Source organism: Ornithorhynchus anatinus, chromosome 4 (genome assembly GCF_004115215.2).
Source record: "Ornithorhynchus anatinus isolate Pmale09 chromosome 4, mOrnAna1.pri.v4, whole genome shotgun sequence".
In the NCBI taxonomy this organism is placed as follows: Eukaryota; Metazoa; Chordata; class Mammalia; order Monotremata; family Ornithorhynchidae; genus Ornithorhynchus; species Ornithorhynchus anatinus.
Window position 1 is genome coordinate 54,093,579 of NC_041731.1, and position 27,606 is coordinate 54,121,184.

Here is a 27,606-nt window from a genome sequence, read left to right on the forward strand (position 1 = left end):
TTTTCTTAGTATATTAAATTTAATCATAGGATACACAGAATATGATGTAAAAACAGCAGTTTACTAGAATAATTATCTGCAACATGTGAAAATAGTTTAGAAAATGGATGAAGATCATATTCTCTGACAGGTGTGGTGAGAATCAGACAAAATGCATGGTCACCTCAGGGCCCGCCTTACTTACTTTGCCATCCAATCAAATTACAGAAGTTTGTCTCCAAATCAAGTTAACCAGTCATCAGATCAATCAGTCAGCTCAGAAACTTCTTCTGGGGAAGATTCCCAAATAATTTACATCTGGCATACCTTCTACCAGGATGTAAATTATGGGTTTTTAATAAGCCTTCCTCTCTAGCAAAACTATCAGGTGCGTACAGTTACAAGCAGATAGAAGTACTAATGAGATGTTCACTGATGGCTCGATAAGTACTTTAAGTCAACTAATGCATTCTTCTTTCTAACTGGGGCAGGGTAGAAATGTTTTGCGGGACAGTTCTGTGACTCCGTCCCGAAATAAGGGGATATAGAAGGTGGGTTTTTGTAATATTTCTGCCCTATGGTGAATCCAGGTCAAACGTCAGAGGCTATGATTTTCACAGAACGGTCCTAGCAGATTGTATGCTTGAAATCTTGTCTAGCTGTGTTTTATGAAAGCAAGAGTAGGTATGTCTTGTTTTGTTGAATATACAGACTGGCCCAAACAGACATTCTTCTTTTATCGATCGATCTTATAGTTACAAAAACTGTACATTACAAACAGTATAGAAACAGACTGAAAAGAATGTGCCACACATCCTGGATAATTATCTATCTGCAGAAATTTACAGATATAAAAGAAAGTACAGCCTACTCCCTTATAGTGCACAGTTATTGTGTGGATACAATGTATCATCTGTAAGTGGACAGAATCGTGCCTTTCTAGTTGTCCCCAGCACAGAGGATGAGAGCAAGTTCTGTCCGGTACAGCTTCCCTCCGTCGGACAAAGCCATGATGCTTTTCTTGTATGTTGAGATGTTGTTTATGTCCAAGTCCTATGGAGGAAATACATTCTGCATCACAACCCCCAACTTCCACATGAAAGCACGTTTTGTGAAGGGCAAAGTGTGAGAAGAAAATGTACATTTTTTAACCCTTATGCTCTCCAAAGGAGATGGGTTTTGAATTCTCCAATGATGGGATCCTAACCAAATTATAGAGCTGGAAGCACCAACAAGTTGATCGTGCTCTGAGATGAACCAGAGTCCAGAAGATCCACTTGGTCTAGCCAGAGAAGGGGATAATTAGTACTCCAGTCTACTGGAGCCACAGGGGCTAGTCTGCTGGGAAAACTGTACTTAAGTGCTTAGTACGGTGCTTTGCACAACGTAAGTGCTCAATAAATACGATTGATTGAAAGCTTTTGGAACCCGGGACAGTGCTGCTCCTTCTCTCTGCCCTGGCAGCCTGGCTGCCAGGATCTCCTGACATGAGTTCTGATGAAGAACATGGGCCTGGGAGTGAGAGGACCTGGGTTCTAATCCTGGTTCCTCCACTTGTTCTTGTTGTAAATGGTATTTGTTAAGCACTATGTGTCAGGCACTGTTCTAAGCGCTGGGATAGATACAAAAATAATCAGGTTGGACACAGTCCCTGTCTCATGTGGGGCTCACAATCTTAATCCCCATTTTACAGATGAGGTAACTGAGGCACTTGTTCTTGTTGTAAATGGTAGTTATTAAGCACTAACTCTATGTCGGGCACTGTACTAAGTGCTGGGGTAGATACAAGATAATCAGATTGGACACAGTCCCTGTCCCACATCGGGCTCACAATCTTAATCCCCGTTTTACAGATGAGGTAACTGAGGCACAGAGAATTTAAGTGACTTGCCCAAGGTCACACAGCAGACAAGTGGCGGGGTCAAGATTAGAACCCAGCTCCTTCTGACTCTCAGGGTCTTGCTCTATCTACTAGGCCATGGATACTTCTCACATGCCTGCAACGTGACCTGCGGCAAGTTACTTCTCTGTACCTCAGAGAACTGTATTCAATACTTGTTCTCCCTCCTACTTATACTGCGAGCCCTATGTAGGACAGGGGCTGTTTCCAACCTGATCAACTACCCCAGTGTTTAGAACTGTGCTTGGCATATAGTAAGGACTTAACAAATCCCATTTAAAAAAGCCCATCCAGCAGGAAGGGCTGAAGGCATTGAAATATCCTCCCGAGCCCTATGTGGGGTACCTGTGTTCCTCTCCCTGCAATTTCCCATTCCCCAAATTTTCTTCACAACCCCCTTTTTGCCCAGGGCAACTATGAGCTGTAGTTCTTCAAACTGGTACTGTTGTTCGGCGGTGTTAAAGATCAGAGGTGCCCAAGGGCTTGGCATTTTATGATCCTCCTGAGGGCTTCTACAACCGCCCCACCACCAATCACTCTCCCTCTCTCTGTATCCCCCTCCCCATTCTCTTCCATATTCCCACTCTCCCCACTTCTCTCCACCTGGGGAGAAAAGAGGGATTAGCGAGGGGAGCAATAGAGGTCTCTTTTCTTTGCATAATCCAGGATATAAAAGGAAAAACAATCATAAAACAAGCCACAGCAGGCAGGTCATGAAATGATAATGTGGGATGAAGTGGTGAGTGGAAGGACAGAAGAGAACACTGGCTCGGGAGAGAAAAGGATAATGGTGGTTATATTGGGAGGACATATTAACTAGCCACATTTTCACTCCCACTTTTAACTGATCAGCTCTCCTTTCCTTTTTGATCTCGGAACTATGATTATTGCCTCTGTGATCCCACCCCTCGGGCTAAGTTTGAAAACACTAGAACAATAATTCTAAGTAATAAATTGCTCCTTTGCTTGACCAGATTTCTAAAATGCACTTGACACTGTGGTAAGTGTATAGAAGGCACTTAGCAAATACCATAAAATAAACCCAAAACATACCTTTCATTCATTCATTCAATCGCATTTATTGAGCGCTTACTGTGTGCAGAGCACTGTACTAAGCGCTTGGAAAGTGCAATTCAGTAACAAATATAGAGACAATCCCTGCCCACAACAGGCTCACAGTCTAGAAGGGGGAGACAGGCCTTCTAATTGGCTGTAGACTGTAAGCTCTTTGTGGGCAGGGAATGCATCTCTTTAATGCTCTTTTGTACTCTCACTTCTTAATGCAGTGCTCTGCACACACTAAAGCTCAATAAATACAACTGCCTGACTAATTGGCTGGTCACTTCACAAGGGATCAAGTTCTCGGAGCCACCTTGCATGATTTGAGTAGACAGAGAAAGTTTTCCATTGCCTATGGGTTAGCTGAATGACCCACCCCTTTAGGAGGAGTTGATAAATCTCCTTAAACCAGATGTTAACCCATCATTAAGAGGAATAAAGTTACCTGTTTGTTCTTCTCACACAGATCTTTCAGTAAAGCATCAAGTTCATTTTCATCTATGTATCCATTGCCATCCTGGAAAAGAGATAATAGGGTCATCTATGTTACAAAGGGATGAGGAGGGCAAAGATCATTAAATCCCCAGATAATCCCAAACTTTCCATTTAGCTAATTGATCCAGTGTTGTCCGTCACCAAGTCTTTTTCCAGAAGGGGAGAGAAGAAGAGAAATGGATGGATCTGAGTTTCATCTCTTTATCCATCTGCTCAAGCCAGTTCAATTCTGGGACAGGGCGTGGGGCAATTGCATCAGGCCATGATGCTAAGCTATCATAGCATGTGGAGCTGCTGCCAGCTCATTTGTTCATTCAGTTGTATTTATTGAACACTTATTGAGCATAGTAGTATACTAAGTGCTTGGGAGAGTATCACATAATAATAAGCCGAACACTCATTGCCCACAATGAGTTTACAGTCTAGAGGAGCAGACAGACAGACACTGAAATAAATAAATACATGAATTACAGATATGTAGGTAAGTGCTATGGGGCTGGGGGTGGGGATGATTAGAGGGAGCAAGTCAGGGTGATGCAGAAGGGAGTCACTTTGTCCAGCGATACCCCCAGTATGGGTCTGAGCAGAGGGCACCCCTTGCTGGCATCAGCACCACTGTGAGAATGCTCTGTTCCTGGGCTGAGTTTCCTCCTTGACTGCTCTTTTCTCTAGAGCAGGGCTGTCTTTCGCTATGAACCCTAGATCTGGCTAGGGCCATCTTTGGAGATGGCAACTGCGTGGAGGCAGAGGCAATGCCATCTGGAGCTTGGAAGGCAGCAACCTTGCCTTCCTCAGCTGGCTCGGGCCCAGATCTGTCACCCACTCCTGCCTCTCTTCCTCTCTGTCCTCAGGAGGGCAAGCTAACGAGTTCTAACTGGATGAAGGGCAGGGAAATAAGGAGGTATAAAGGGTCTGTGCCATCAAAAGGATCGTCAGCCCTCGGGTGGCTTAAAGTGAACTGATTGCGCATTCAGTGCTAGTCATCCAAGCTGCACCTTTCATTTCAACCTATGATCCACTCAACTGTGTATTTTTGTAATGGTGACCATTTCCATCATCATTTATGTATTAAGGGCTACCTCCATGCAGAGAACATTCAAGGCCCTAGTCCTACCCTAAAAGACATGTCAGGTAGAGAATTCTTTTCCTCATCTGTTTTGAAATATTTTTTATAAAACACAAATCACCATAGTTAGAGGGCATTTCCCTGGTCTCTCCTATCTCAGCCCCTTAATGTGGGAAGGAAAGTCCTTTCAACACTCGTCCTCACAATCCTGGAGCTCTGGGACTTTCTGGAGTTTGGATGTTTGCAACTGCTACTCAGATGACAGAGAAGCAGGTTGGCCTAGTGGTTACAGCACGGGCCGGGGGCAACAGAAGGATCTGAGTTCTAATCCTGGCTCCACCACTTGTCTGCTGTGTGACCTCGGGCAAGAAGCTTCACTTTTCTGGGCCTCAGTCCCTTCACCTGTAAAATGGGGATTAAGGCTGTGAGCCTTATGTGGGACAGGCACTGTGTCCAACCCGATTAGCTTGTAATCTACCCCAGCGCTTAGTACACTGTCTGGCTCATAGTAAGCGCTCAACAAATACCACAGTTATTATTATAGATAGCATAGGTTTACCTGATCATACAGCTCAAAGGCCTTGTTGAACTCTTTTCCACACATTTTGACTCCCTAAAAATCAGAAAAAGGTCAAAGGTTAGAGTGACATCAGGTGCATGAAAATACTGGCGGCCTGCAGGACATTTGGGAAACCCTAGGCACTTGGCAGTCATTCCAGCTCATCTGCCTTGTTTTGAAGGGTTAGTGAGGTCAGGTCCCCTGAGACTGGTTGAGCAGAAGTGTCACTCACTAGGTCAGAGTGTCACCTGCCCCCTGCCCTCTCACAGAGGGATAATCACCCTGTCCTCCATGAGAAAGATCAGGGTCTTCGAGGTCAGTACTGTTTCTCACAAGTCAAATTGCCTACCTGAAATTTAAGAAGGAAGTTCTCTTGTACTGGGAGTAACCTGTGGGGAAAAATCCAATTATCCGGTTATATCTTCTAGTCATGACAACACAAGGGCCTGATTGTAGCCGCCACTCTATTTCTTGGGATTATGATTGGTTGTGGGGGGAAGTGCAGCCGCTAATCCCGCAGTGAAGGAGCCTATTTTAGCAGCGTCCCTTTCCAATCCTGGCCTCGAAGGCTGAAATTGGCCCACGCCAGCCTCGAGGGCGGGATGGGCCTTGGATATGTGGTCTTGTGGCTCTGTGGAGAAGCACAGCTGCCTGAACCAGAATGGCCCAGGACGTTGACAAGCTCAAGTGAGTCTCACGGCAAGCCCCACGGGGGTCACTCATGCTAACGGGGTCTAAAGGATGGAGCATGGGCACGGGAGTCAGAAGGGCCTGGGTTCTAATTCCGCTCCTCCACATGTTTGCTGTGTGACCTCGGGCCAGTCACTTCACTTCCCTGTGCCTCACTTCATCGGCAAAATGGAGACTAGGACTGTGGAGCCCATCTGGGACGTGGACTGTGTCTGATCCGGTTTGCTTGTATCCGCCTCAGTGCTTAGTACAGTGCCTGGCACATAGTAAGCACTTAACAGATACCACGATTATTATAATTATTAATCCCAGATGCTCACCGCCGTGCTTTTGCCTTATCCCTAGGCTGTCAGGGGCTCCGGCCCCTCCAAGCCTTGTTCTACTGAGCTGTGGCTACCAACTTTGAGGGATGCGCTGCTGCATTTCTCCCCTTGGTTGTGCTGCTCCCCTTGCCCAAATAGGCTGTAAACTTTTAAGGACACATTTGCATTCAAGAGCTCTTGTCTCTACACCCTATAGAGTGGAGGCCTCCTCCCCACCTAAAACTTCCACAAGTTTGAGCACTTCTATACAGCTCTCTTTTCCCTTGGGACGAAGGGAGTCAAGTTCACGTCTCTTGGGCTTTGCAGTTCCTAACTCACCTGGCTAGTTCTGTTAATTCCAGCTTTCCATCATTGTTTGCATCAAACAATTTCAGCTGAAAGAGAGACTCTGCTTATTATCGGTATTAAAGACATGGTTTATTGCAGTAAGAGGAAGCTAAATACAATTACTTTGGAACATGAGTATTCTGGTTCCTAAGGCACAGATATGACACTCATCAGTTTCTAAAATTAAGTGAGCCTGTTCAGGTCTGCACTGTGGACATGTATATAAAATGTGAAAAATACATTTAGAGCAAGGAAGTTACATAACACTGGGGGAAAAAAAGGATCACGTTGGCCTTTATTGTGCTGATAGAGTTCTTTGGTGTACAGGGTTGCAATTGGTTTTAAAGAAATGGGAACAAATAAGGGACAAATTGGAAATATGTGCTCTGGTTGGGAGGTGAGAGAGGGAAGGACTCTTTATAGCTGAGATGGTTTCCTTTGGAGATGGAAAGGAGCAGGTAATGCAGGGAGAGAGGAAGGGGGTACCTCTTTACCTATATATCTAAAGGTTCCTTATTTATTTTCTTAATCTAGTTCAACCCTCATTTATGCCCAGTGAGTAATATTTCTAACATTGTCTTGGGTCCTGGCAGATATCAGGTAGCTAAAAAGAATGGAGTTCAGTGCCCATAGGGAAATATTTTCCCCAAATTTCATTTAAAACTTAATTAGCTCTTGATTAATTTTACTTACTGGATTTGAACTGGTTTATGGCAGTCCAGAATACCAATGAAAAAATGATCCTCTTTCAAAAAAAAAAACCTGCTATAAATTCCACCTGGCATTGAAACCTCACCTTAAATAGACATTCAAAACTGGAGCAGCAGAGGGAATGTGTGATTTTAGTTACCTGCCTATTAGCTGAAAGTCACTGAGAGTCCAAGTTTGTCTGCTGTGATTCGTAAAAGAGGGTCACGGTTAATGGAGGTGAAGCATCTGGTTTATATTCCAAATTAAGTATTTTCTGTTGCAAGTTTCAGAGGTGGAGAGTAAGACCTGGATTAGATCTGTCAGTGCCTTAAAACAAGGTATTGATCAATCGCCGGACGCTCTAAACTATAAGTTCTTAGTGAGTAAGAATCATGTCAACCATATCTATTGTATTGTGCTCTCCAAGTGCGTAGTCCAGGGTTCTGTGCATGGTATGCATTCAATAAATACCACTGATGGATTGCTTTTTAAATTCAACTGTCACTCGACCTGGCCAACAATTAAGAAAGGGTGAAAAGGGGATGGGGAGGGAAAAAATGGATAAAGAAATGACATGAGAGGGAAAAGGGAAAGGGGATAGCACCATTAGAATTATATGAAAGAAAGAGGGGAGTAGTAAAAAAGAAAAATGTGGCCACCGATGGAATTCAAAAACCAGCTGCCTGAGAGATCCACGTTATCCATTATGAAAGCTGTCATGGGCACTGATGTGCAGCAACCTTTTCCGAATGAAATATAGGGGTTAATCTTACCATTAGATCCGTGTATTCTGCTAATTTTGTATCATCAAAAGTTTTATTTGCTTTCTCTAGCAAATCCTTTAGAAAGTTCTGTGAAAACAAACAAAACAGATCAACATTAACAAAATGAACAGCTAAGGAAAGTGCTTGTACTTGAGTCCAGGAAATGGGAAGATTTTCATGTTATGGGAAAAAAACAACTATCCCCAAATGAATTATTTCAGGTCAGTTATTTCAACATCTGATTCTTTCCCTGGAATGCATTCCCTGTCACTCTTTTAAGCTGCATTTCCATCTTTGTTTAATGAATGGGAAAAAGCCAACTTCTAACTGAATCCAGTAACAAACTTCATTCTTCAAATTGAGGTTTCCGATTATTTTTCATTTCTGCCTGAAACATAATAATTATTAGGACAAAATTATTGGTGTAGCTGGATGATTACAATTCTGATAGTTCCCCATGAACACCCCCAATTTGTCTGGGTTTAGCCAGTCCTGCAAGAGTTAAATCTCATGGTCAGACTCCCTGACCTCAACCCATACAGTTGCAGGAGCAATGTACTTTCACTTTGCTTTTACCAACAACTCAGTTTGCTGCCACTGTACTTAGTAGCTTTAGGCTCAAACCGTCTGACAAAGAGTGATGCCAGCTCTTCAGGCTGGACACATTTTGGACCACACAGATTTATGTATCACTAAATACCCACTTTTACACATATTATTATAGCATTAGTTGTTTACTGTATGTAGAGCACTGTTCTAAGCACCGGAATAAATTCAAAACTTAATCAGGTTGGACACAGTCCCTGTCCCACTTGGGACACAGTCTAAATAGGAGAGAGTAGGATTTAAGTCCCAGTTACAGGATAATCCTCATCAACAGACATAATTTTGCTGGGTGTCGTGGTAAGTGAATAACTGAGAGTATTAAAGTTAATTTTTGTTAAAAGAAAGTAAATGGAAGACTTGTTAAAGGCTTGCTCATTGTGGGCAGCAGATGTGTCTGTTATAAGTGCTTTTTGACTGCTGTCTGATTGAATCCTCCTAGTAGCTTGCAGGATCGCCCTTTGGTGTCTTTCTTAGTCTCCAAAACTTATGATGTGTGAAGAAAGTTCCCAAAAAATTCAGGGCCCTTGAAGGAGCTGTTGTGAGATAGCAGGCAGCAGCAACACTGTCAGTGCTATCGTGTGAGTGAACCACCCACTTAGTGCCCTGGCCTGGATTGACAGTGGCTACAGTGAGGCCCCCCCCAGCCCAACCCCTTCCCCCCTGGGCACTGATATCTCTGGCCTCCTGGGCTACTGTCTGTTCTGCTGGTCCCTGAACCAAAATCCTGCTGAACAACACGCTAGACTTTGGTGGTCCCTTGGGCATATATTTTCTAGTTGCTTCACATAGCAAATCCCTTACTACTAATGCCCCTCATATCTCTCTGGCAAACATGGCAAGTGCTAGGCACCTGGAAATTAAAAGTTGTGAGATGAAGGAGGTAGTGAACTCAGATTATTACTTCCCAGTAATTTCTTATACCCGAAAGATAAAAAAAACCCAACTTTTGTTGATCTTCTCGGCTTTCCCTCCACCCGGCTTCATGTTTTTTCTCTTTTCACTTGGAAACGGAAATGATGCATAGAAAACTCAACAACATCTGCCAGGGTGAATTTCTTTTTTGCTCACAGAGTGCTCGATGCAAGATTTTAGTTGAGCAATAGATCGTCAGTGGAATTCAAGAGTTATTCAAGGCATGGCGTTTGAGAGACTTGGGTTTCTGAGATTCAGAATCCTGTGGCATCTGGGAATTATTTCCTCTTCTCTCCTGCTTCATGGAATTTAAGCTAGTTCATTGAGAAAGAGACTGAAAAAGTCCAGGGGGCTATCCTCTGCACAAATAAACCGTCTCTCTGATTGGAGCCACTTTCTTCCCTGAGAAGGGGAAGCTGAACCAATATTGGATTTTCTCCTCATATCCACTGTTGGCTTAGTCAAGAGTAGGGCTCTTGGTCATTGGACATAAATAGAATTGATGTGGAGATACTTTGCCATTCATTGTTTAATTGACCTTTTTTACTATCAATCAATTGTATTTATTGAGTGCTTACTGTGTCCAGAGCACTCTACTAAGCGATTGGGATACTAATTAGGTTCACCCCCCAAACGACTAGATTTTTTTAATGACTTCTTTGAAGTGTGGATAAACAAATGGAAAAGTTCAACTTCCTAACTGCTGTTGATTACACAGTGCTGTACACATCATTTTAATTAGGAGGTCTCTATTGGCCTTTTTAATATAGGCTAGTTCCTGATTGAAGCATAAGGGTAAATTAAAAAAATGCAATGCTCACCTAAATAAGTATGATTTTTTAACATTAAAGATATCCACGAAATATTTATTTATATTAATGCCTGTCCCCTGCTCCAGACTGTCAGCTCGTTTTGGGCAGGAAGCAAAGCTACCAATCCTGTTATACTCTTTTTTCTTTTATGGTCTTTGTTAAGCACTTACTGTGTGTCAGGCCCTGTACTAAGTGCTGGGGTAGATACAGGCTAATTAGGTTGGACATAGTCCAGGTCCCACTTGGGATTCAAAGTCTTAATCTCCATTTTACAGATGAGGTAACCGAAGCACCGAGAAGTGAAGTGACTTGCCCAAGGTCACACAGCAGACAAGTGATGGAGTTGGTATTAGAACCCAGGTCTTTCTGACTCCCAGGCCCATGTTCTCTCCACTAGGTCACACTACTCTCTTAGTACAGAGCTCTGCACACAGTAAGTGCTCAATAAATACCATGGATTGATTGATTAAAATCCTGAAAATGCATAATTTCACTAAGAAGGAAGCAAATCAAGGCACACTGTTGTTCACTTACCCTAAGTTCCTCAGTCTCTATGAAGCCACTGTGATCAGTGTCATACTTTCTCCATGTCTGTAAACAGTAATTCAAAACAGTGTTGGTAAAAAGTCATCATCAGATTTGAGCAACACTGCAAAAGACCCAACTGAGAAAGAGAGACCGTTCCCTTGTGTTGTTACCTGCATGAATTCTTCACTTGACTTCAACTGCTGGCATCTAAAGAGCAGCAGGAAGTTTTCTTCCATCGGTAATATGTGAGCCAACTGGAAAAGATTGAAAGGACAAGAAAGTTTCCATGAGGCTGGAGATTATTTTAGTGCCCAGGGCAACTTTCATAAACCAGGTCTCCACCACTGAGGGAGGAGGGGAGGAAGGGAGAGAGAAATAGGAGATTGACTGATATCCATAAACCCGGAGGTTCCCACTCACTACCTTGGTTAAAAGTCTCCCTCTCCCCTTTCTTTATCAGAAGTACTTTAATCCTGCACTTCTTTTGTGATTGCCTCTGGTTCAGCTGTCCTGAGGGCTCCATTCTTTTCATTAAACAGAACAGTAAATCTCTGCTTTGAATTGCCCTGCACTTAACTTGACGTCTGTATTTAGGAACAGTTCTACTCCCCAGACCTCTGGGCAGAGATGAAAAATACTCCCAACTCATTTTCTTCTTGAGGGCTTCACCTTTAGGATTTCAGATTATGACTTTAAAAGATGACCCATCATGAAAAATATTCGAGTCCAAATCTGTTCCTTTTCAGTGATTTAAAGATGGCCTGTGCATATTTTACTGCTTCACACTAAAACACCCCAGCATTTTTATTTTCTAGCACAGTGATAATTTTGGAGAATCAGGAAGGCAGTTTGTGTTTTCACTTGCCTATTCCGTAAGCCCCCTGCTCTATCCGAGGGGCACAGTAGCCTCTGGGACAGAGGCGGAGCCCAACACTCTCTTTTTATCTTACAGGGACTATGTGAATAGGGCAAAATGAGGCAGGCAGGGGTGGGAAAAGAATGTTGTGAACAACCCTTTTGACCCTATTTCTCCCAGTTGGGAGAAGAGCAAATGGTCCAAGGGTGTGAAAGGAAAGGAAGAAGTGCAGAGAAAGTTGATCAGCCTTAGGGAAAACCTGGTTTGAAGAAATCAGTGTGAAGACAGTTAAGATGAAAGTAAGCCAAGCACAAGAGATGGAAATCAAAGCAGCTACTTGGCAGAGGGTATCCTCCACATCTAGATGAGGAGAACAAGGAGGCCCCCAAGTACTCAGACCTGCAGGGTTGGATCAGTCTTCTATTGGAGGAGGGAGATCACACAGTGACTATTTCTTGTTTCCAGGGATCCCACAACCTGCTCCTCTGGGTGCCCCTTTGCATCTCTGACCAGAGTCAGGCCAGTATAGCTGGTAGAAATTCTTCTGCCTCATCAACCCACTCGCAATTCTTATGCCTCATCAGCCCACTTGCAGCCAGGCCCTTAGCTGTTTTTTGTTGTTGTTTCTGGGGTTTTTTTGTTTTAATGGTATTTGTTAAGGGCTTACTATGTACTAGGCACTGTACTAAGTCCTGGGGTAGAACAGACTAATCGGGTTGGACACAGTCCCTGTCCCACATAGAGGCCCAGAGAAATGAAGTGATTTACCCAAGGTCACACAGCAGATACGAGGTGGATCCAAGATTAGAACCCAGGACCTTCTGACTCCCAGGCCCCTGCTTGTAGCTGTTTTGAGGTAGCTTCGGGGGGAGCTGCTGGGTGTGAAAGGCCTAGAATATCTCAGCCAGGGTAGGAAGTCAGCCTTAGGGGCAAATCCCCCTGCAGCAGATGAAATGGGGGATTTGGTTCTAGCACAGCTGATTGGGTCTGTTGATTGCTGTATTGTACTCTCCCAAGCGCTTAGTACAGTGCTCTTCACCCAGTAAGCACTTGATAAGTAAGACTGACTGACTGACTGACTGACTGGGATTGCCTTCCCCCAAATAGGGGACTATATTTCCAGAGCCCGATGATTTCTCTGTGGGCCCTGCTGCATGGAGCAAGCCCTCTGAGGTTGAGTAGCAGAATGGCCTAGTGAAAAGAGCACAGACCTTGGAGTCAGAGATCCTCGATTCTAATCCCTAATACATCACCTACCTACTGTGTGACCTTGGGCAAGTCACTTAACTCATCTGTGCCTCAGTTCTCTCTTCCACAAAATGGGGATTCAATTCTTGGTGTCCCTCCTACTAAGACAGTGAGCCCATGTGGAACCTTATTATCTTGTATCTGCCCAGCATTTAGTATAGTTCTTGACATACAGTAAGCACTTAACCAATACAACAATAATTATTATTATTGTCCTATGTCAGCCAGGGGCCAGATAGAATGAGATCATAAAACTCCAACTTCCCAGTTGTCCCTGACCTGGGTCCCAGGACAAACGTGGAGTAGGTGGGTAGGAGGACCACCAGTTCAACTAGAGAAATGGTACGATAGGTTCAAATGGCCCACTCGTACACAAGGAAGAAAGAAGGCTCAGGGGATTTTAGAGCAAGACAACAGCTGACTCCTCGGGACCCTTTCTTTTCTGCGTGGCCTTTGCAGTTGGATTTATATACTTTATTCAACCCACCCTCAGCCCCACAGCACTTATCCATAATTTATTAATGTCTGTTTTCCCCTCTAGACTTTAAGCTCCTCGTGGAAAGGGAATATGGACAGAGAAGCTGTGTGGCCTAGTGACAAGAACACGGGCCTGGAAGTCAGAAGGACCTGAGTTCTAATCCTGACTCCGCCACTTGTCTGCTGTGTGATTTGGGGCAACTCATTTCACTTTTCTTTGCTTCAGCTACCTCATCTATAAAATGCGAATTAAGACTGTGAGCCCCATGTAGGATAGGGTCTGTATCTAACCTGATTAACTTTTAATAACCCCAGCACTTAGTCAAAACAACAACAACAAAAAACCATAAAGAAGTGTCTACTAACTCTGTTGTATTGTACTCTCCCAAGCACTTTAATACAGTGCTCTGTACACAGTAAGTGCTCAATAAATATGATTAATCGATTGATAGATACAAATCTTCACAACAGGGTCTGGCTCTGGCTCTGCCTGACTGAAGTCCTTGAAGAATTTCTGATAAGCATAAGTGAAAGGAAAGACCAAAGACACTTTTGACCTTTTAAACTATGAAAAATGACATTTTCCTGGGACAGCTTTTCTTCTCTCCCCATATTTAAGTCCTACTTAGACTGTGAACCTGACTGTGTCTGCACTCATTGTCTGTCGTGTATCTACCCCAGTGCTTAGTACAGTAATTGGCACCTAGTAAGCACTTACCAAATACTGTTAAAAAAGTCATGTCTATTCCTTGCCATTTCACCAATTTTTTTTTACCTTCAATGTACAGGTAAAACGAGAACTGATCTTTCAATAATAATAACAACAATAGAAATAATTATGGTATTTGTTAAGCTCTTAATATGTGCCAGCCATTATACTTACTAACTACTGGGGTAGATACAAGTTATTCAGATTGGACACAGTCCATATCCCACATGGAGCTCATAGTCTTAATCATAACTGTACAGATGAGGTAACTGAGGCACAATGAAGTGACTTGTCCAAGGTCACACAGGAGGTAAGTGATGGAGCTGGGGTTAGGGCCTAGGACCACTAACGCTCAGGCCTATGCTCAGGAATCTGTGGGGTGTTGATCACACGGAAGGATTACTCATTTTCCAAATAGCAATGAAACTGGTAACTGTTTTAATTGAAGTATAGACAAGAATCAGAACTAAATTGCTGAATCTGAAGTATTATTTTTGAATGACTGAATCAGGTGGAAAACTTTGGTCAGATAGACATGCCAGAAGCATGAATTTGAGGGACTGCGCCTATTTGCTATTTTTTTGCAGGAAAATGATAAAATATACAGAATTTATGGCCTTTTAAGGTGAGATTTGCCACGTTTATCTCATGATTTTTTTCTGACCCTTTGATGGAAATTGTTCCTTTCTGTTGTAAAAATTGATTTTTTTGTCTTTACAGATCTGCACTTTTCTTTTGATATCTATTAGCTTAATTTTCTGATTCTCGAGTTAAGACAGCAGCCATCTTGCTGAGGTCCATTCTCCAAAATATGAAAGGACTTTCTTTCGCAGCACTGCTACAGATCCATTTCTTAAAGAAGGCCTTCCCAAATTAAATTCTCTCCTGCCAGCTTCGCCATCCACTCCTCCTACATCACACACATACACACACACGTGGATATATTTCTGTTATACAAGGGTTATGCCTCTGATATATACTGTTTGTCTGCAGTACTTGGGTATAATCCTGCTGTTGTCCCAGTGGAAAAAGCACTGATAGGAAACCTGGGCTCTAGTTCTATTTTTCCCTGTCATGGTCTAACAAAGGTGAACACCATTCATGATCTTTGCAGTGCATTTTGCAATGAGCTGCCCCATAGCCTACCTTCTCTTCTGTTACACAAGCAGGAACGTGGCTGACAGGAGCGAGAGAATGCAAGTGGTTTTGTGCAAGACACTCGTATGATAATCAGTCAATTCCTTTGTGCAGATTCTGGATCCTAAGGTCTCAAGATCAAGGCTTACCACATGATGGGAACCTTCATCACTCTTGGGTTTATTCTATCTCACTATAAGGGCTAAACTCCTTGAGTCTACACATCATGACTTATTCTTTCCTTGTAATTCCCCACACAACTCCTAGTTCTATGTCAACAAACATTCCATACATGCTGTTGATGATCTAGAGAGTGGACTCACAGATTTTTATAAGCATATTTTCTGCTCTATCCCTCTAACCAGGTGCACAAACCTCACCCCACCACACTCTTGATTTTAAACTGACACTACGAATCAATCCTCAGTAGATGACAGGAAACCCCCTTTCATTTAAAATGATGCCAGCCTTGACCTTGCAAAATAAGTTTGTCATCTTCTGACCAAAGTTCACCAGCCCATCAATGTTTAGGGATAAAACGGTGATTATTTCCAGTTGTTATTCATGTTATGGCTTTTCCTTGTCTTATTTGGTTAGAAGAAATTAATTCATTCATTCGTTCAATGGTATTTATTTAGCGCTTACTAGATGTGCAGAGCACTGTACTAAGCGCCTGGAATATACAATTCGGCAACAGAGACAATGTGAGCAATTAATACGTTGCAATCCATCAATCAGTGGTATTTACTTTTTACTGTATTCAGAGCACTGTGCTATGTGCTTGGGATAATACAATTCAGTTGGTCAACCCTATTCCTGCCTAAAAGGAGTTTACAATCAATCACTTAGTTGATTGATTATTTGCATAATGGGAAATGTAATTAATTATTGTGCTGCAGAAAACTAATAAACACAGCATCTCTTTTAGTGTGGCTCAGTGGAAAGAACCCGGGCTTGGGAGTCAGAGGTCATGGGTTCGAATCCCGGCTCTGCCACTTGTCAGCTGTGTGACTGAGGGCAAGTCACTTAACTTCTCTGTGCCTCAGTTACCTCAATTGTAAAATGGGGATTAAGACTGTGAGCCTCACATGGGACAACCTGATTACCCTGTATCTACCCCAGCGCTTAGAACAGTGCTCTGCACATAGTAAGCGCTTAACAAATACCAACATTATTAAGAGGTACATCCTAAGTTTCCATCTCTAAGAGCATTTTTAAACTATATTTTAAAAGTAAAGCTTTTGTGACCTGATTGTAGAGTCTCAATGCAGAAATGCAGAATGATGATAATAATAGTACTTGTGTCATTTGTTAAGTACTTACTATTAACCAAATGCTTGGATAGGTATAAGGTAATCAGGTCGGAAAAAGTTCCCGCCCCACCTGGGATGTCCAGTCTAAGTAGGAGGGAGAACGGGGATTAAATCCCCACTTTATAGTTGGGGAAACTGAGGCACAGAGAAGTGAATTGACTTGCCTGTGGTCCCACAGCAGGCAAGTGTCAGAGCAGGGCTTAGACCTCAGACCCTCTGGGACTTCCAAACCCACGTTCTTTCTAGTAGGCCACTAGAAACAGCTAGATGTTCAAGGCTCAAAAACTCTCTACAAGTCCTCTCTAGTCCAGCTCCTTGCCCTGAGGCAAGTCCTAACAAGAGTTTTCCAGGATGATAACTGCTTTCTTGGTCATATTTAAAATGGAGGCCTCAAAGCTTTCCACACTAACTCGTTCCAGTATCTAGAACGTTGGCTAAATTCTTACGCAGTGGAAAGTAAATCCCATCCATCCCAATGTAAACCAGTTCCTGCTTGCCCTTTGGGGAAATAGAGAACACCTGCTCACTGTGACCTGCCTAATCTCCCTTTGTAAACTTAAAAATTCTTATTGAATTCCCCGTCAGCCTTTTCTCCTTTAAGATGTTACCAGTTTCTTCTAGTCTCTCCTTGGAAGGTCTCTTTCCCAACCGTTATTGTTTTGTACTGAACTCTCCCTAGCCTAGTCAGTGCTCTGCGCGCAGTAAGCACTCAATAAATACCCTTGATTGAGTGACTGATTTCACTGGACTCCCCTGGATGCTCTCCAAGGACTCCATGTCTCAGTGAATCACAATAAAGGTTTCTGTTTTTGGAAACAGAAAATATCAAATTTCAAATCTTCTGTTGTTATTTTATCCCCTGAATAGATAAGCATCATCCACTTCAAGATTACCTATCCACTCCTCAGTAATGGAATTACCCCTATCTTCTGAACATCCCCAGCATATGTAAACCCACACTCATCAATACATGCAAGCACCCAAAGAAAGACTATATGGTCAGAGCAACGTTTTAATGAGCTTCTAGCTCATGAATTAAGGATGCTCATATAATCCTGGAGAGTGGTACAGCAGTGCCTTGAACAAACTCAACTCAATGCCCATTTTCTGATCTTGAACATGTTGGAGACAGTAAAGCCAGTAGGGAAAATATTTTACTAGCACACAACACTTTGGTCCCACCAACCCTTTCAATATAGGCCACACTTCACATGGTAGATCTTTTCTATCTAAGTGAAATATATTTGGCAACTCCATGGAAGCCTCCGGCATGCAATCGCTGTGGTGTCCACATATTTATGGGTATTATGTTTATAAAAGGAAAAACTCACTAACAATTATCTTAGGCCTAAAGAGATCCTTGACCTATTCCCCTTTTAGGTTATGAGGAATGATATGGTTTATTTCACCCCATTGTCATAAATGGCTTACCTTTGCTTCTTCCCACTAGGATATAAATATATTTTAGCATCATTTTTGCAGGTGAATTTGCAAATAGATCAGATACACACATGATTTTTCCAATGCATCTATAGATGGTGTAACTCTGACAATGGATATGAAGTAGCAGGGAAGCATAAAATGTCTTCTGTGAATTTGGTGAAAGATCATCATCATCAGTGATATTTATGGAGGACTGACTGTATAGAGAGCACTGTATTAAGTATTTAGGAGAGTACAACACAATGAAGTTGGTAGACAACAATGAGTTTTCAGTCTATAGGGGATTGAAAGGATGAATGGTTGAAAGCACCCCAGAAATTTCTAACTTTTCTAATAAATTCCCACAATTACATTAGACCACCAGAGAGGTGAAGCAATTGTCATAGTTGGAAAGTTTCTTCCTCCAAAGCTTTTTCCTGAAGATCTTTTGATCTTCCATCAAATTTATCAGACACTGACTCTTACACTGGGAAATGGCTTCTCTTCCTTGAATGACACACAGTGTTTCTAGGCACATACTGAAACCCATTTCTTCCTTGTTCAAACACATTTGTAGAAGAATAGAGAGCAAAGAATGGTTTGGGAAGTGACTTCTTCCCTGGGAGGGTTATATCCTTAAATGGTTTGAATACCGAAGGGCTACAGTTTTAAGGTTTATGATAACATGGGCTTCAGACTTAACTTTCAGGGGACTCATTGACCTGGAAAGCAAGTCTATTGTCAGGAAAGGAAGTTAGATGTTGGCCCACGGGAACAGGCTAAAAACTTAAAGTTGTACCAACCCAAGATATCTTTGCTTTGAAACTTTCTTTAATGAGAGCACCAGAGATGAAAAATCAGTGCCTTAGCCATGAAATCATTCGGCCTTCACCTTTTAAGGATGTTAACTGGCCTTCCCTGTAGAACAACTATTAGTATCCATTCAGAATATTGTTCACTCTTGGGATACTTGTCCAGTTATCACAGAATTCATTGCAGGGGGTGAAATGCATCCATCTGAAGAAGTTTCTTATTTAGAACACATTAAAAATAAGCTGAGCCTATAAAGAATAAAAATAATGGAATGTGTATATTGTGCTTTCTTCTCCCTATATATCTCTAGATACCAAGTGCACTCAGTAAATGCTATTAAATGAATGATGGATATCTATGTAAATATGCCTATTCTCTAGATCAGGCAGAAGGTACAATTTTCCAGTTTAATCACCAGCTTCAAACATAAGGACTCCCTTGACCTACAGTATCTCATAGGACTGACTCAGCCTATCATGTCTGTAAGCCAGACAGGATGATTATAATTTGCTTTGGATGAGCCCTTAAATTCCAATCTCCCTCAGGGGCATTAACTAAGGTCTGATCAAGATTAGCATCTTATGTACAGTGACTGAGTCCCGCTGTGCTTGAAATGAATATCCCATGATGCTTTATTCATGATGGATCTGGGCAGGCTATAGATTGTTAGCAGTGCCACGCTTCTGAGCACGGGCGCCTGTAGTGAACCAAAGGTGGGATAGGAGAAAGAGAGAAAGAGAGAGAGAGATCAACCGCTGAAGCCCCTCTTTCACTTCAGCTTCACTGTACCCATGGGGCGGTGGAGGTGTGTGTGGGGGGTGTTCCACCATCTCTCAGCCATGGAAGCAGGACAGAACACAACCAATAGCATTTCAGTCTTCTTTTCTAATAATTAATAATAATTTTGGTACTTGTTAAGTACTTACTATGCCCCAAGCGCCATTCTAAACACTGGAGTTGATACTAGTCATTGAGGTTAGACACAGTCCCTATCCCACTTGACGCTCACTCTTAATTCCTGTTTTTAAAGATGAGGTAAATGAGGCCCAGAGAAGTTAGGTGACCTAACAGCAGACGTGTGACGGAGCCGGGATGAGAACCCAGCACCTTCTCACTCCCAGGCCCGTGCTCTATCCACTAAACCACTGATCCTCTATACCCCTTTGCCAATTAGGGAACTCTGCTGACACCACAAGTATTCAGGTTGCCTGGTGCAGTCTTAGAGTCCTGGTCAGCTCATCTTTCTCAGGCTGGGGAAATTCTGAACCCCTGAGAAACTGTAATGAGAGAAGGGGTTCGGTCTTGAAGTGGACAAAGACTCTGCCTGAGGTCTTCCCCAGGAAGGATACAGGACACTACCAATTGATCTAGCCCCATGGAAGTTTCCACTGGCCTGGACCATCCTGGACACCTGCAGCCCCGAGCACATCTCAAGGCCGGTCTGGACTCAGAGCAATTCCAGTTTTCCCCAAATCGACCTAGGATTCACAGACTCCCTCAAGTTGGCACATTTGGCATACTTGAACAGTGGGGGATTACGAGGGGGGATTATGCTATTGTCACTCCCCTCCTGCAGTCAGATGCACAACAAGTCACTTAACTCCTCTGTGTCTCAGTTACCTCATCTGTAAAACGGAGATTAATACTGTGAGCCCCAAGTGGGACAGGGACTGTTTCCAACCCGATTAGCTTATATCTATCTCAGCACTTAGAACAGCATGGTAAACGCTTAAAAAAAATCAACATTAAATAGCTTTGAAAACAAAACAAAGCCAAAAAAACCCCTTAGAGCCAAGTTTGACATCTCATTCTCTCTCACTCTTTCTTCCCCATTCAGGTGGATATCTAATTATGCACCTTCTACCTCTCGGCTCCCGAAAAATTTATTTTTTTGTCTCCATTCCTAAAGCCAAAATGCTTCCCAGACATTAGTGACCAGTTAGTTCCTTGACTTCCATCTCCTTTGCTTGGGTCTTTTGTCATGGACAAAATAATCTTTCACATTAACTGTTTTAACTTTGTGATTTCCCTTACCTAAACCCTTCATGTGTTCCCTGCTGTTTTCTGGGGTAATTTCCAGTGGTTCCTGAAACCTATAACAAAAAACATAACCAGTCCACCCACATCTATGTTGCTCCTTTCTTCCTAGGCAGGCAAGCCCTCCTCTTAACCTAATTCATTCCTTTCTCTGACACCTGCATCTTCCGTTAACAGCTCAGTTTTTTATAGTACTTTTATTCCCAAAGCACTGTCATCTCATTTTTGCCCTCACAACGACCCTGTGAGTTAGATAGAAAGGGAGAAATTATTATCTCCAATTTACAGATAAGGAAACTGAAATTAAGGAACTTGCCCTTGGTCACACAGATTGCCAGTGGCAAAGCTCAAACTTGAACCTGGTTCTCCAGCTTCCAGTCTGAAGCTTTTCCATTACACTAAGGTGCCTCATTATATTCCAAATAGGATGTCTATTAGATAGCCGCCAGGTCACCTTTCTGCTCTTCCAAATCTAACAATGAAGACCCATTCTCTTCCTTAGGCTTCCCAACCCTTAACCTCACTTAACTAATTAATGAATAGGATAAAGGCAAAGAAAATTGGAGATTCTTCCCCCAAAGTAGACAACTGTCATAATTATAAGAAAATTTAAAGATAATAAATGGGATTAGTGCCACTTGTAAACCTAACGAGAACTAAGTGCTTTTGTCTAAGGACTGAAAGATCTGACAATAGTTAAAGTAACAGAAAGACAGTCTCTATAAAGGACAACAAATACTGAGTTGACGTTACACTTATATGCTATGAGGTACAGGTGTGGGGATAATTAAAAAAAGAGTCCAGATAATCTAATTTTATAGGATTCCTAAATAAACTGGTTTAAAAAATGTCATTCTATTTCTATTTTCAACTACCATTTCTTCGTATGCTAATAACTGATGTTGGGGGTGAAAATGTGTCACGTAACTTGAAGATGGATAGTTTTTGAAGAAGTTCAGTCTGCCTTTTGGGGGACATCTACATTTAAAAAAATGCCTGAAAAATCCCTCTTTTTTCACAGGGTTCCCTATATCAGCCTGCCACATTTAGGATGACAGCCATAAGCTTAACTAGCTCCTTCCTAAATCTAAGATGAACTGATTCTCCTCTCACTGTCAAAAGAAAACCTGGAAATCAAATAAAGCTATCACCATAAAGAAAGAGCGGTACTTTTAAATTTTATAAATTGTTGAGTATTCTTTAACTATAAGGAGCATATGGAAAAATTCAGATAGTTAATCAAAGTTATGTTTTTATGATCATTTCAATCTTGATGGCAAGTGCAAATCTAAAGCACAATTTAAAATACTAAAATGCTACCTTCTGAAGTTTCATTGTAAAAGGGTAAACAAAAAAAATTATATTTTCAATATATCAAGGTCTGAACTACGAAACTGTGTCCAGTGAAGTGTTTGAGATTAATAAAAGTATATTTACTTATATGTTTCAATTTGACCAAATGATTGAAATGTCTTTAAAGAAAATCTGTTGAATCAGAAAACTGAGGTACTCTCTAGCATGTTGCCATATTATGTCAACGCTAGGCAGAACCATCAGAAGAAGTAAATATATTAAAAGCATATTCTAGAAATAGGTATACATAAAAAGCAAACAAAGAAAGCACCTTACCTCTACCATTCCTATTTTTCCATCATCGCTGTGCCCATACTGATCCACAAATGCTTTCATTTCAGGTGACAAGTCCTGTAAATTTACAAAAGAAGAACAATTTTGCATCAGATAATCAATCAAGTAAAGGTCAGGTTTACTTAAAAAAAATGTCAACTCCCCCAGAACATTAGCAATTTTTCAATATGGCAACGAACTTAGAATTATTCCTTCGGCTTTCAAAATCAGCCATTCAATTTTTCTATCATTAATAAATTTGAAATTGCATTACCTTCAGGTGCCAGAAGACCTTCATTCTAAACAAAAAACAACTGAGCCAGATAATAACACCCTTAAAATGTTTCTGAATATTTATGCTTCCATAAAGACATGTCCGTATCTAGATATCCGTTATTGCAATAACTTCTTAATTTAGCCACCATGTTTTCTGATTTCAAATGCTGAATCTTATAATCAAATTGTCTTTCTTTACCTTCGGGTAAATTGAAAGATAAAGGGAAAGACCCAGACTCCTTCAAGATACAAGTCCAATATTCTCATAGCAAGTTGGGAGTCATAATACTATCAATTAAGTAAATTATCTTTTCTTGTGGGGCAAGGAGCTGGCCAGAGCCAGAAAGATTTCAGTTCTCATCTGAGGATCAAGACAGGTGGTTCCTTTAGACTTGAACAATTGAAATTTGTCCTATGCCCTGCTAAAAGAGATGAATGTTACCTTTCTTGGCCAGTTTTTCCTACATCATTGTGGGTGAACAGTTCTTTGTCACTGGGTGTTTACTTGTTTCAGATGTGTCTTACATGATTCTGTGAATGTTACTAAATATGAGGGGGTGGAGAGAGAGATCAAGTTCATTTCTTTTTCACACATAGATGTTTCCATCTGTACTGTGACCGGTGCAATCTCTCTCCACGTAATCAACTGGAATAGGTAAGAACTGAATTTATCACAGAAAAAGTGTGACCTTTGAATCCAAATATAGACCTGGGGTACAGGTCAGGGTATTCTAGTTTTCTAAGGTGACCCATTTAAAGCAAACCCCATTGCACTATGGGCACTCTCTAAGTGGGCCACCCTGCATTACTGTTTTGCACTGTGATCTTGGGAAATCAATTGAGGCCTCAGTTTCCTTAGATCTAAAATGGAGGTGGTTTCACGGTTACTCTGGGATTAATGAACTACTGTTTAGATTTGCTATGAGGATTGATAAGTTTATATACTGTGTTAAATGATATGTAAAAGTTAAATTTGGGCTATATTAATAATAGCACAAAGTAAATACTATCCTTTAAATCTGTGAAGTAACTAAACACTTTGACCCCCAAAAGTGTATTTCAGACTCACTGGTGGTTGATAAAGATAATTTACAATTACAACTTACAAAAGAGTGTATTATGGATGGAGATACCTTTTAAGAACTGCAATAATGCAGATTACACATTGACACTATTGTTGATGTAAGCCTCTAAAGTATAAAGTCAACTTTAATTCAATTTCAAATCAAATTTTCTTAAAGAAAATAATGATAATAGTATTTATTAAGTCCTGACTGTGTGTCAAGCACTGTTATAAGTGCTGGGGTAGATACAAGTTAATCCTGTTTGAAGATGTTCCTTTTATATTAGCATTTGAGAGAGTTACATTCAGTAAAAATTTTAAAGCAGCTAACTTGACATTATGAGTCCAGTGGATCTTTAACTGAAGTCCTCATTAGGGTAAAATTTTAGAGTAATTCATAAGTGAAGCAAGTTTAGTCCTCCAGGTGTTCCAAATTCCAAATTAAATACAGTATATTCATCTTTCCGATCTGTAGATTTCATAATTCAAGTTAAATACTACAGTTCTTTTTAAATGTATTAAAATGTCTAGAACTCACAAAAAGATGAATGAAAAAGTTCAAAGGTTTACATGAGTATTGGAGAAGCTGAAAAATTTTCAGATAGACCTGATTAAATCTGCTAATTCAGGTAGCACAATAGATGTGGAATCCAGCCATGAAGGGGGCATAATTCCAGTTATGAGGAGAAAGAAGAAACTAATGACAATGAGGAAGTAAATGAAGAGAAGCCGGAATCATCACAGACCACTATGTCTGACATTATGAATTATCTGATGTTCTCAGTCTCGCAGATGAGAAATTCAAAGCAGACTCGGCGGCCAAGCTAAGTACACCAGTGAATCTGTGTGGTAAACCAGCAAGTCAGCTTCCAATCAAAAAATCACCTTAGACTAGAAATATCAAATGGCCCAGATCCTTAGTCCAGAAAAAGTGTCAAGGATCAAGATACCAAGCAATTGGAGATGTTCCAGTCAGAGTTCTCAAATTCAGTATCACTGGTTGGGTTCATTTAACTGAACATTCCTGAAAGGTTTATAACCAGATTATTACCATGATAGAAAAACTGTAAGCACATGTAAGCACTTCAGAATAATAGAGAGTATATCAGCGATGTCCATGAAAAGATAGGTGTTATAGAGGAGGGAGACAAGAATAATCTGAAAAAAGTACCGCGCATTCAACGAGTATTCCGATTTTCAATAAGAATAGGTTGTAAAACAGAAAAACGGCTTGTATAAAAATCTGAATTTTGCTAGTGATGGACAAAGTCCGAATGAAAATATTCCATGAATTCTTCACACCGTAAATCCTAATTTTGATGTTTTTTGGAGGAAGAGTGGCACGGAAACTATCGTATCTAAAGGCCTTGACCCCTGGGAAAGTGTTAAACTCAATAAGCAAACTCCAAATCCGGGCAGTTTCAAATCAAGCTGACCAACGATTTTAGCAAATGATAATTCCACACTGAAGGTGCAAACTTGTGGAAGCCACCACAGTCTCAGTCATAGGCTAATATTTAATGAGGCATATTATATATAGATGTGAGTTCCAAATTTGCAGCTGGGAAATTAAGATGGGGTTATAAATGGTGCCGAATTCAAAGAGAGCTAATCAAGAACAAATGGCAACTAATTATCTCCGATCCAGCAATCCATTCCAAAATCTAGTGTCACACAATTCCCAGTAGATGATTAAAATGCTTACTTTGCTTCAGTCAACCAGCCTCAGCTAGAGTTGAAATCATTTTCTTTTATTGCCCCCCACACATCCTGGCCCAATTCTTATGAACTGGGAGTTTATATGGCAAACTAAGCCAAAAAAAGAAGATCCCTTTGTTTAGCGGTGTCTCTGAGTACGCGATCATCTTTTGAAATTATGTCACCATAATGTATTTGTTCAAAATCATCACAGCAACTTCAGTCCTCATTGGAGAGTGTATCTAATTCTAGAAAATTCGGCCTCTGTCCCACAAAGAGCCCAGGAACATTGCAGCTTTCCCGAGTTACCTCGTTCACCACTGAGATGTATCCTGCCCCGGTTCCTGTTCGGGGATGGTCCAAAAGGGATATTTATTTTCCTTTCCTGCTAAAACCCGGGACAGCTAAAATCCCTTCGGAAAAAATAAAAAAAAATCCCTAATCTGCAGATCTGTTTCTTGGCCACCGAGGGGCAGAAACACATTTCCACATCTCTTCGGTTCCCATTAAAAAGGCGAAACATTAACTAATCCCCCCTAACCACAGTGACTAAAAGATCAGATCACAACGTTTTTCCACCGTCATTTGCACAAGTACGCATTTCAGAACTATTCTTTTTTTTTTTTTTTTCCTGAAAGCTATGGAGATTCAGCCGGGGAGTGGCTTTGCCCTCTGAAATGCATGCGTTCTGCAAATGGGAAAAACATACTTTAGCCAAACTTCAATATTTAGTAAATTTCGATTGCCCACGGATCCGAAATCGGCAGCGGGGCCACTGGCTGGACGAGCTCGCAGAGGGTTTTCCAGTGGGGGATAGCGAGTTGGATTGGACTCCGGAGGGGCTTTCTTTAATCTAAGGGGGAGGAAAGAAATCGGAACCTACCAATCCAGCTTTCTTGCGCGCCTGCTGCAGCTCCTGGATAAAGTTCTGCAGCTCCTTGCCTTCCAAGTAGCCGCTCCCTGCAAGCATAGAAAGGCTTCTTGGGGATCCCATCTGACTTTCCCCCCCTCTCCTATCGTGAGCACGTAGTAAACGCTCAACAACTGCCATAATCATATTTATTATTATAATTATTATTTATAATTATTATTGCTGGTGAGGACCGTTCCGGAGGGTGTTCTCGACCTTCCCTCCGCCACTCCGTGCACGCATTCATTCAACGGTATTTATTGAGCGCTTACCGTGCGCAGAGCGCTGTACTAAGCGCTTGGAAGGTACAATTCGGCCACAGATTGAGGCCATCCCTGCCCAACGACGGGCTCACAGTCTAGAAGGGGGAGACAGACAGCAAAACCAAACGAGCAGTCAGGCAAAAACAAGTAGTCGGGCAAAGAATCTGGAATTAGAGAAGCAAGGTGGCTTAAGTGGACAACTGCCCGAGGCAAGCAGCTTTAACTTCTGGGTGGCAGTTTCATTCACTCAATAGTATTTACTGAGCGCTTACTACGTGCAGAGCACTGTACTAAGCGCTTGGAATGTATAAATCGGCAACAGATAGAGACGGTCCCTGCCCACTGACGGGCTTACAGTCTAAGTTGGCTCTTCTCATCTGCTCACAAGACCTCGCAACCAGAATTCGGTCTCCCCCACTCCCTCCCCGGTGTCCACCCCAAGCCCCTAGGCCGGAGGCTCGGACACTTGAGTCCATCGGGGATGGAGGGGTGATGGGGGTCCCTCCAACCAACGCCACCCCCTCTTCCCCCCTTTCCCACCCTCCACCCTCCCCCGCGGCTCTCCTTGCCTTTTGATCCGCTGGAGCGGATCAAAAGTTTCAAGTCTGCAATGAAGACCCCCCCTCCCTCAAAAGGAAGGAAGAGAGAGGAACCCCCCACCCCCACCCCCCAAAAAGCAACTTTTTTTCCGGTTGGCGGCGCGGCTTTGGGAAGGGCAATCACCATCGACGTCGAAGTGAAGCCAGATCTCGAAAAACTGGGAAGCTGTGAGCTGGGAAGCTTGCAGGTGGGATTCTGCCATAGCGCCGGGATCAGCGAGTGGGTGCGAGCGCGGAGTGTGTGTGAGGGTGCAGAGTGTGTGTGTGAGGGTGAGGGTCTTCTGGGAAGGGGGGGGGTGGTGAGAGAAGGGGTTGTGTGTGTGTGTGTGTGGGTGTGTTGGGGAGGGGGGCGTGTGTTTGTGTGTAGGTGTGGAGCAGGTGCGGGCGCTGGGGCTGCGGGCGGGTTGGACGGGCGTTGTCCGCGGTGCTGATGCTTCTGGCCGGGCGGC

The 27,606-nt window shown here is 42.2% G+C and overlaps 1 protein-coding gene across 1 annotated transcript; it reads right to left on the reverse strand.

The window, feature by feature from the left end:
- Positions 1-27,606, reverse strand: CALB1 (calbindin 1). The gene is made up of 11 exons (XM_007665095.4): positions 27,282-27,606; positions 26,269-26,345; positions 22,352-22,426; positions 10,881-10,964; positions 10,717-10,773; positions 7,862-7,939; positions 6,390-6,445; positions 5,408-5,447; positions 5,059-5,112; positions 3,384-3,455; positions 1-1,032 (listed from the first exon to the last, which is right to left on the reverse strand). Exons 1-11 carry the CDS (start codon positions 27,358-27,360, stop codon positions 919-921), a joined length of 786 nt encoding a protein of 261 aa, XP_007663285.1. The 5' UTR covers positions 27,361-27,606; the 3' UTR covers positions 1-918.